Genomic DNA, 10902 nt, shown 5'->3' on the forward strand with positions numbered 1-10902 from the left:
GTAGAAACTGGCTATAGAAAGCTCACCCATAGTCAAACGCATATTCGCAAAAATAAATTTGCGTCAATCGCGAATCAGTTTGTATGTTCTGTTTAAATGTTTATAGTATATACTTCCAGGCTGTGGTTTTGATGTAAATATTGTATTTTGTACCTTTTTAGTTTGGTGAAACGTCTATCTGAGGTCTCTAATTGCACTAAATTTGTCGGTGAAATTCAAACAATTAACAGAGCGTTTTGCAATTGCTGCACGTAGTACGTGAGCGATAACGTATACTAATTTGTCGGTCAAATTCCAACAAGTAACAGAGCATCTTGCACTTGCTGCACGTAACATGTGAGCGATAACGTATACTTCCACTTCCGTTTATGTACGCATGTTAAAAATGATGCCATGTCAAAAGTTCACGGTGACCTCTACAAAAGCCAAGTTGTCAAATGTGATTGTCAAGCAGTCGTTTGGTTGATGGTTCAAAACCAGGTCCCGTGTTGTATAAGTAATTGCTCTACATCAGTATTGTAAGCGGGTCTAAAATTCGGTACCACCAACTCGATCTATTTTGTTTTTTAAAATGGCTGAATCGGTCCAAAACGTTTAGGTTGTCACAGTGAAAGTAGAGAAATAGGGGCAAGTGTGAAGGCTCGAATTGGGTATTTTATCAAACCGATACACAAGCCTGAAACAGGCCTAAATTGCAACTCTTGTGTAGATAGTAGGTCGCCAAATTAACAAATGCGTAAACACATCCAACATAACTTAGTTTGTGGACTTATAATACGGAAATATGATAAAAATGTACCCATAAACTGAATACATTCTTATTGCATTTGTTCGTGATTGTCCATGTTCGAAACATGTGGTCGAAAGGTCTATGGCCCCTGACCCATATACAGACACTAAAAAACCTAAACGGCTTTCGTCTATGGGGAGCATACGGGGTTCGAACCCCTCAAAAAATTACGCCTATGATGGTTACGATTACCCGGTGCACGATGTCAATGCACCGACTGCGACCTTTTGTATTGTGACGAACAATCAACGTCCCCATAGTACCCCTGCTGTTTTACGCGTGCTGGGCGCTTGTTTATGTCCACGATCCAACAACAGGGCTGTTAATGTGAACGAATCGTTAGATGACATTATGACATGGTTATGTAACTTCCGTCCATAGGATAAAAATAGATGTATAGTATTTCAACAGCGACATGGTATTTAGTTCGGTTATGCCAAACATGGTATTACGTTGTCTTTTCACCGTGGCGTAAAGAAGGAAGATTTATTGATGTTGTCTACTTTCGTTGTCGTTTGCCTAACATTACAAATAAACTCATACAAACCATTGCACGCCAGGCCCATCAAAGGCGTCATATCGAATCAAGCCTGAGCGACACAGGCTCAGTAGTATACCCGCTGAAAGTCTAACTAAACGTACGCTGCAGGGTTAATCTCAGTATCAATGTATTCATCTTGGCTAAACTTATGCAATTAACCGATTTCATCCTTTGCTTGCAGATACCTCTTCCGAAGTCTCACAAATTACGACAACAACCACATCTAAACCTCCCAAGGTGACTTTTACATCCACAACAACAAAGTCATCCAAGTCTCCTCACAAGAAGGGCAGGAAATCAACACATACACCTTTCGTGTTTCACAATCATTTCGCCACCACGACGGCTCATAAGCAATCCGCGGAAGATGAGGGTTCGAATCCCGGTCAAGTGAACACCTCATCGTCAATCCCACCAACAGAAGTCGTAACAACGCCAACCACTCCGATGGTTGTGGAAGGAAACACTAGCGCTACAACTTCAGCGTTTCCGTTTTTGCGAAGTATTGTTGCATTGGCAACGTATATAAGAGGTATGTCAAAATGTTATTGTTAAAATTTTTTGTTGTGTGATAAGTTTTTGTTCTGAATGTGTAGTGTTCCACAACCAACAACGCATAAACTTCTTGGCAAATGAATGCACTTTAGCAAAAATTTAGCCTTTTATTTCCTGCTGCTATGTAGTAAAATACAACTTAACCTAGAAGATTTCTTATATGTAAGCAGGAAGAATCAAATGTTACCCCTCAAAAAAGTGTTGCTATTAATATTTGTTGGTAATAAAAACATATAATTTTGTTGCAGAAAACAAGGACCAGGTGCTGATCGTTTTTCTTGGCTGCCTTTGCATCGGCCTGTTTCTGACCGTTTGTATGTTAATCTGCAAACTTGAAGAGAAAAACTTGCTGCGATGGAGAAAGAAAAAGAAAAAGGCGGATCAAAATAACCGATCTGGTGGCAACGAGGGAACAGAAAGCGCAAGCCTTCTTGGAGCCGCAGCTCGCCAATCACAAACTGGGTCTTCTACAGCTAGCCCAGGCAATGTGTACAGCGCTCCAACCTCAAGAAGTAATTCCAATGGTCGGGTGAATCATATTGAATATATGTTAAGCGAGGAACAACGTCGCAGAAAACAGCGTTCGCGAATGCGCAGTCTAATGAATAAATGGTGTTCGTGCTGTTGTCGAAACGCCCCGTGGCAGCGCGATCAACAATCAGACGATTATCAAATCGAGCACCGATCCACGTCACTAAGTGATGATGACGCAATAAGCGCTGTTGCTAGCGGAAGGAGTCATTTTGACGTTGAACCTCAACCAATTTTTGCTGCAACGAGCCCAGACAGCCCACAACGCGAAGAGGTGGTAGATGCTGCACCCCGGTTTAATGCATTTCCTAACGCAGAACGTTTAAGTGATGAAATACCCTACGCTGATGACGACACTAGTGAGTACGATTACCATGACAACGATGTCACACCGCCTAAACCGGAGCCAACAGCTGTGCGGCCCACGACGCTGCACCCCAATTTGGCAAAGTTTTCACCATCTACAGCACACAGCAGTAGTACGTTTGTTAACCCCGCGCAGAATGTTCAGCCTATAAACCGCAATCCGTACCTTCAGCGTCAACAAATGCCTATGCGGCAAAGTTTCACCCAACCGCACCAGGTCGCCCGGGAGCCACCGCCGTTTCCTAAACATTCCACTTACCAGGTTCCGCCGCAAAGCGTTCCACATTATGCGACCCAACAACGCGTGCCTTATAACACGAATTACCAGCAACAGCAGCCTCAAAGGATACGAACAAATCCTATGACGACTTACCACACACAACAGCGTCACCCAGCGAGTTTTACATCAAGTTTTAATGAACACTATGTGTCATTGCAACCCCAACACCACCCAGCTTCAAGCGCACGAACTTTAAGTCTTGGACAACCGGAGTCCCGACTAGAACGCAGAGGTTCTTGGTATGATAACTCCCGTGAAAGTCCAATGTATGAGTATTTTCAGCGCCAAGGGAGGCAGGAACTCCCAGGAACTAAAAATTTAAACCAATATTATTAAATGTGTTTTAGGTCATAAGTATTTTTTTGTTTTCATTTTTTATATTTGCAAGCATCAAATATTTTAAATATCCTTCGCTTCACATGTTTTTGCCCAGCTGTGTGGTCATTTGGTGTTAACGTTTTTATATATCTCACTATATCATTTCAAATCATGTATAATAAGTATAATGAACTACAGGTATAATTGAACAACACAGTTAATTGTACAAAGTAGCTAAACATCTTGCTTTCATTTTTGACAACCAGCAAATTATTCAGTGTATTTTGAATGAGTTTCTGAAAGAATGCATTGCTGTCGGCCCTGAACAATTGCCATACGTTTTTATGTATCAAATGTATTTTTATCCATACACCTCACTGCTTTTGTGCATTCCGTTGAACTAAATAATCGCACTGTTTTGCAAAGATGATCAACTAACCGATAGAAGCACCGCCTTATGAACAAGGTGTCTCAATGAATTTAATGATATATTTAATATGTTCCAAACAAAAGGTGACACGTTTTTTGGCTAGCTAGCAGCGAATTTTATTCCAATCTCACTAGCATTTTTGTGCACATTATTATTATTTTTATACCAGTGTCACTGCTGCTTGCTTAGTTTGAATCAGGGCTTTACTTCACATTTTTTGGTTTTCTTTTGTTTTATTTCCATCCCTCTGCTCGTTGATTTGCCAGTGTTTACTTTTATCCAAACACAACCTACTGAAAAAGTCTTGCTGAAATGATGTTATGCAGTAATGGTTTTTCAATTCACTGAAGTATTTTAAGTATGTATCATTCCTTATAAATTTGCCACCTTGTGATCAGAAGCATTTTAAAATATATTTAAATGAAACTATATGTAATACTGAGCACTTTTTCTTTTTCAAGGTGCATTTTGTTTGCTTCCATGCTTGCAACCGTGCAGTAAATTATCTGTTTCAATACAAACCTTTTTTAAAAATAATGTCACAAGATTTCAATTGTTTAACAGAAGCTGTAAGACATATTTCAGTACCAACAATGACACAAACACTTACATTATGAAATGACACACTATATTTAAGAAAATGTGATAACTAACATGGCTAGTAAATATTCTTGCCAATAATTTAATATGTTTATGAATTCATGATTGATCTGTATTAAAACAACATGTGGCAGGTATAGCAATACAGGAAGGTAACATACTTTGTAACATGGTATCATTCAATATCAATCAACAAAACATATCACATTTCAGTACACACCATATTACAAGAATTGTACCAAAAAAGTATACAACATTTCCAAATGTAGGTAAAGCAAGTCACATTTTTTTCTGCTTGGTTTAAAGTGAATTGTTGATGTAATCTCAATATTCCAACGTTTCCAAGACATGGTCAAAAAATAACATCACTTTGTATTGCACCACAAATATTTCCATACTAAAGCTACTGCAAACATAATGCAAAAAGGCAAGTGAAAGCTTAATTGCACAGGAGATGCACATTCCTTTAAGAACCTCTTAGCATCTTCACCCTATCCATAAATTGTTTTACCCTAACTTGATCCACTGCATTGCTCCATAGGCCTTCATGTTTGAAATAAGAACCAACAATCATGGCAGAAGCATCAATAAATTGATCCACATTATTTGTGGTCACACCCGATCCCACTAAAACAGGGATTTTGACAGCACATTTTACTTCTGCAAAGCAAATTTAATTTGATTGACAGTGCATTTAAACCGGATTCGGTTAATCCCAGCCTTTGCCTAATTCTGACAAAACTTGAGGTGCAAGTTGTTTCTTATGTGGTAAGGCTGTAACTAATCAACATCGATTAATCCAAATATTTCCCTTATCCGGACAATTTTTTGGTACAATCAGGTTAACCAAGATTTACTTAAAACATATGTCTAAGATACTTAGGATCAGGAATGCACAAAATTTTATCCTAAGTGCAAGCAAACCATTAGTTTTACAACAAAAGAGTCAAAACAAACTTGCTTGACATCAGGTGATATAATTGATAGTTACGGTATAGACATGTGTTGATTAACAGGTTTCATGCCAATAAAAGACAACTTAGATTTGGTCAATACCTTATTTAGGCTGGCATGGTTCATAGTTAAATGTTACCTTGAAATTATGCATATGCTATGGGTAAACCACCCAATTGTGGCAGTTAACTGATGCAATGTAAGATTTATCAACTTCTTAACATTTGTAAACATTTATAATCTCCCTTAAAATATGTATGACTGAACAAAAGTCCAAAACTGATTAAATCACAGAATCAAAAAGTATAAAAATCGGTAGTTAAGCTAAACAAAAATCATATGCTCAAACCTTTCATATGATTTTCATCTGGTGCTATCCCAGTTTCTGTGCCAGTTACAATAACACCATCACTTAGAAAAAATTCTGCAGCACGGGCAGTTTCAGTAACTGATATATCTTCGGTAACAGCATGAGAGCTAAAAAATGCATACCATTTCAATTTTTTTAGGAGTAAGTGAAATTGTGAATATGGCTTTAGTACATCACCTGTGTTTCTTTTTAATGTCTCCAAACACAAGAACATTTTCGGCACCAATAGACTTTCGATACCTCAAAAGTGTACCAGCACAAGAATCAATCCAACCCTCATCACCAATATGTGAAAACACGTAACCTTCAGCACGGATATAATCCAGTTCTGCATGATCCAAAGGTTGGACTTATATGTTTATACTGGTAAAATTTTACTTTTGACCAACGCATAAGTATGACAATGTGACTGCACATTTAATTTCATGAATAGATCTTAAAAATTTAAAGATTTTTAAACCCTGGTCAATTTGTTTGATGTAACAGTCCCCCAAAATTTAAAATTGTGTGTATAAATCTATAACACCATGATTTTTTATATTTAGGTTTAACAAAACTGCCAACAAGATATAAAAAACAAACAGCATTATTTATTTTTAAGGTCTAGCAAATACAAACCACTATGAATTTACTTGTGCACTTAGCAACAGCTAAAGCTTCCCTATTTGCTGCAGTTAGTATCTGGATTCCAATGGGTACATCTGGGAATGTTTCTCTTAAACTTGAAGCTACAGTTGTCATGGAAGCCACAACCTCTGGACCCATGTCTGAGGCTTGTAAATAAGGAATGTCATGCATGTTTTCTATCATAATGGAGTCCTAAAAAGTGTGGGTGGTAATAAATACTGCATGTTACTGCATGGTGTGTGGAATGTGAGAATACAAGCCCAGACAAAGATAAATAAGACCAGATTCTAGTGTTATGTTAATTACAAACCCCAACCCTTTATAGCTGTCAGCGCTTTCACAAGTCCAAAAAATTATAAGTATGTATATGTGTCCATAGAAACTGCTTACAATGTAATCACATGCAGTATTTAGTACCATGGAAAAGTGCATGTGTTTTTACATTCCAGGGCCATTAAACATATTTACTTTGTATTTATTGAAAGAAGAAGTGATCAATTCATAACAACTTACAATACCACTGTTAAGATAAATGTCTGCTTCTTTCAAGGCATGAGATTTTATGGTGTCCATACACTCAATATTCCAAGGTGACCCTAAAACATGTTTTTTTTAAAGAGTGTTCTTTATTCATAAAAACTACAAATATATAACTGTACCTGGCAAGGCTTTCAAATGTATCATACCTATTACAGACCCTTTGGCACGTCCAAACAGTTTTATAAATTTTTGCATAGACATTGTGTTTGTACCGCTAACCGCTAAAATTATGACATGTGTTGTACACAAAACAACAACAATTGCTGATTCAAAGCATAAAAAAGCTTTTGCACAAAATTACATAAATACAACATTAGAAAACGTATTGACCAATCCTTCAACTGTTCCATGGGGGCTGTTTAAACTTTTTGGGTTTCATCTTTGAACATGAAGGCTGAATATCCACAAGATCCACATTTATTGGAGTTGAAACTTTTCGTGAAGACGAAGGTTGCTCTAAAAACTCTCTAGATGGGGCACCGATGCCGCTGTCATCAAGCCTCATATATCCATCTATTAGGGAACTCATGCCTGTTAAACCACCCATTGCAGCGTAAGGAGGTTCATAGTTGGCAACAGGGTGACCACGCTTGACTCTTTCATCTCTTGTTTCGATAATCAAGGTGTGAGCTGATGCCAAATCACCACAGCCACATCTAAATGAGGTGGTAAATTCTCCACATTTGCAGCCCCTATAGTGACAAGGATAAGGCCCTTTGTGAGAATGGTCATTGGACAAATGCTTGCAGTGACACCTTAATGGCTGGTTACCATTTTTAGGTACATAATTATATCCTGAGCATGTGCAGCCCTGATTTTTGCATTTTAGCTTAGATTGAGTAATCACTGCTGGATTTTTAAAGTCAGTTTGATGCTGTTTGTAACGGTGCTGACAAAAACACATGGTCTCGGGGCCAATCAACTTACAGTCTATGCCCTGTGTGTTGGTCCAGCTAGTGTACAGTCGATTTTTCATTCTCTGAGGCAGTACCGTCTTTTTATAGTTTTCATACTCTTCAGGTGTAAACAGTTTTCCATTGTCATCGTCCCCTACAATGTTCCGGTATTCAAAGTAAGCATCAACAGCCGACGCAGCACTTCGGTCAAGTTTAAGATGCACTCGATTATCCATTTTTACACACGCTACGTCGCTAACTTAACGGCTGAAGTGTTTTCACACCGTAACACAGTAAAAAGTTGCTTATAAGGTAATCGGTAGTTTGTCTCGAGGAAGTATAGTATTTTCAACACGTTATGCAATAGCTACATTTGAAAAAAAAGATGAGTCCAACTTAAAAGCACAAAAATAAAATCGCGACAGTACAAATTAGGTGCTTACCCGTCGCCATGGCAACGCGCAAAGTAAATTGTGCAGATTTGGCAAATCTTTCTAGTGGTTTCAAAACAATAACATGTTTATCATCCGATCCTGGGGGGTTTGTTTAAAACACGCATTTAAAAAATATTTTGAACTTTAACCCAAGTTATTGAAATGGTTTAAGTTCAAAATCATTCTGTGAAGTCACAAGTCCTCCTGAAGAATTCCATGCATACCAAGCCTTTTAGCTGCAAAAACGAGAAATACCCTCGCACATTGAGTAGGGTCAAACTCTAGCTTATTGCTTTCCTCTGCTGCTGTTTAGAGGGACGTGTCTTCAGTGCAGTGACCACAATTTTTATCAAGAGAAATCCACTTGACATTGTAATGCAGTGCTCTTCAACCTTTTTAGTGGCACGGAACCCTTGAAGTATATTGTCAAATTTTTGCGGAACCCCACAAAGAAAAATCTTAATACGCATGTAATACAATAGGCTCCAGAAAATGTGTGCATTTTTAACCAGTGGCGTGGCCAAAGGGGTCGAAGTGTACACATGTTAGTTATAGATTTTTCAAATGCATTAGATCAGTGGTTCTTAACCTGTGGGTAATTACCCCCAAAAGGGTAATTTGGCATTTTAAAAGGGGTAACATAGATTTTCTGTTATAGTTATCTTTATATTATTGATAATCATGATAATCAGATTTGCATGCTTAGTAGCTAAAAAGCAGTATCACCCTTCCTATTAACTGCTTTTGAAATGAACCTTTGAATGTACAATAAATAATGACTTTGGTTTTCTCTGGTTTTATTTTGGATTGCAAGCTATATTAGGCGATGTTTTTCTAAAAGGGGGTAATTGATATCCATCAAAACATATTGTGGGTAACAACAGAGAAAAGGTTAAGAACCACTGCATTAGATGGTGGAAAAGGGGAATTTTTGTGACGTCATACCGAGCATTAAGATGCTCGGTGCTCGACTAAACAGTAAGATGCTCGGTGCTCGATTAAACAGAACATTTGCAGTTCTGGCACATCCCTAACGCCTAGTGTTACTCAGAAAATAGGAACCGCAGATGATCTTGGATTTGTTATTCAAAAACTTGTTAAAAGTCACAAAATATTTGGCACACCCAAAATGTTCTGTTATCTACTCTACGACACTGTTTTTAGTCAACACACCCCAAGCACATAAAAACGATTCAGTGAAACGATTTGCCATGTTACATGGATTGGTCGTTTGTCGTTTCTGTATTTGTCTCACACTTCGGCCACAGAGTAGCAAAGCTTGGTTTATTACGTCACAATTGATCAATGGGTTAACTAGATTTGGTAAACTAGACAAGGTTAACTAGATTGTACAGGCGAGCGTTGCTGTTCGCCACAGTGACATTATGAATCATTTTTGAATTGGTACAAGAAAGCTCGGGGAACCCCTGCGGAACCCTTAAAGTTCACTGAACCCCTGAGAAAGTTGTACGGAACCCTAGGGTACGGAAGCCTAGGGTTCCGCGGAACCCCGGTTGAAGAGCCTTGTTGTAATGTAAGCAGAGGCGACCTGAAGCTGACCAACATGGAACACAATGTCGAAACAATTATCCCATTTATATTGTCCATGAAATAAATTCGTTTTGATATTTATTATAAGGGGGCGTTTTCAAATTACGTAAAAGGGACTGTACAGCAAAAAACTGTTGTTAACCACTGCTCTACACACCGGTCCAAAGTGCGTCAGTTTACCGACATAAAAATGCAGATATTTTGAACTGGACAAAGTTGTTGAACTGCCACTGTTCTGCACACAACAAATTTCGAAAATATGAAAAAATGAACGTGATCACATCACTGACGAGAAAAAAGAAAAGTGATTTTTTCCGAGTTTGCATTGCTGCCTGCCACTAGGTGAAAAATGATTCAAAATCGCTCCGCTTTTAATATAGCCTACTCGTCAGAAGATTATCCAACAAAAGCTGATGGAAAACAAACTCAGACAAGTGTTTTTTTTACCGAGATCCGGAAACATTATCGCTGTGTTGCATTGACCGCTACAATACAGAAACTTCATTAAAATAAAGGACTGTGAAAGTGTTAGGCCCCATCCACACTGCTCGCACGATCTTTGTTTATTAATGTTTTGTCCGCAGGCGGCGCGAGCTTGATCTCACGCTGCGTGCATCGCCGGCAGCCGAATTGAAAATCCATTGTTCGGGCAGCGCGTGCAGGCAAAAGTGAACGAATTTGCTATGAAGGGGTTGAGCCACATGGTGTTTATGTTAGTAAAACTGCATATATTTGTTCTTTGATATATTTTGTGTATCCCAAACGATGTTACATAAATACCAGATAATGTTTAAAACCCGTTATGTTGTGCTAGCTAGTAATCACAGATCAGCGAATATATAGCAATGAGTAATAAAGCAAATATTATTCAGGAAAAATTATGTTTAATAATCTTATGCGGGATTTCATATCATTTAGTCTTGACAAAATGTTAGCAGTCAACCAAGCATGAAGTAGACAATGTGGTCAACGCCGACGCAATTCCAAGCCAAGCGAGCGATCGTGCGTGCGAGCAATTAACCAGTGTGGATCGGGCAGACGCATAATGCAAGCAGCGTAAAACATAAGAAGACTTGCGGTAAATTACGTTGGGGGTCCGCAGACTTATAGCCTACAATT

General features: G+C 38.4%; 3 protein-coding genes across 3 annotated transcripts in view; 1 reads left to right on the forward strand and 2 right to left on the reverse strand.

Annotated features, from left to right (window-relative positions):
* LOC145232443 (uncharacterized) overlaps positions 1 to 4348 on the forward strand; it is a 42890-nt gene extending 38542 nt beyond the window's left edge. Inside the window, exons 9-10 of the mRNA XM_080097068.1 lie at positions 1513 to 1863; positions 2135 to 4348. Of these exons, the coding sequence (XP_079953194.1) occupies positions 1513 to 1863; positions 2135 to 3399 (1616 nt within the window). The 3' untranslated portion in view covers positions 3400 to 4348. The remainder of the gene's footprint in view (positions 1 to 1512; positions 1864 to 2134) is intronic.
* Positions 4349 to 4599: 251 nt separating this feature from the next.
* Positions 4600 to 7103, reverse strand: LOC145232446 (uncharacterized protein F13E9.13, mitochondrial-like). The gene is made up of 6 exons (XM_080097071.1): positions 7022 to 7103; positions 6876 to 6958; positions 6368 to 6554; positions 5913 to 6063; positions 5715 to 5842; positions 4600 to 5071 (listed from the first exon to the last, which is right to left on the reverse strand). Exons 1-6 carry the CDS (start codon positions 7101 to 7103, stop codon positions 4878 to 4880), a joined length of 825 nt encoding a protein of 274 aa, XP_079953197.1. The 3' UTR covers positions 4600 to 4877.
* A 20-nt stretch (positions 7104 to 7123) lies between these two features.
* LOC145232447 (protein FAM221A-like) lies at positions 7124 to 8627 on the reverse strand. Its single transcript, XM_080097072.1, has one exon. The coding sequence runs from the start codon at positions 8032 to 8034 to the stop codon at positions 7240 to 7242; it is 795 nt and encodes a 264-aa protein (XP_079953198.1). The 5' UTR covers positions 8035 to 8627; the 3' UTR covers positions 7124 to 7239.
* Positions 8628 to 10902: the final 2275 nt, after the last annotated feature.

Source organism: Phallusia mammillata, chromosome 6 (genome assembly GCF_965637545.1).
Source record: "Phallusia mammillata chromosome 6, kaPhaMamm4.hap1.1, whole genome shotgun sequence".
In the NCBI taxonomy this organism is placed as follows: domain Eukaryota; kingdom Metazoa; phylum Chordata; class Ascidiacea; order Phlebobranchia; family Ascidiidae; genus Phallusia; species Phallusia mammillata.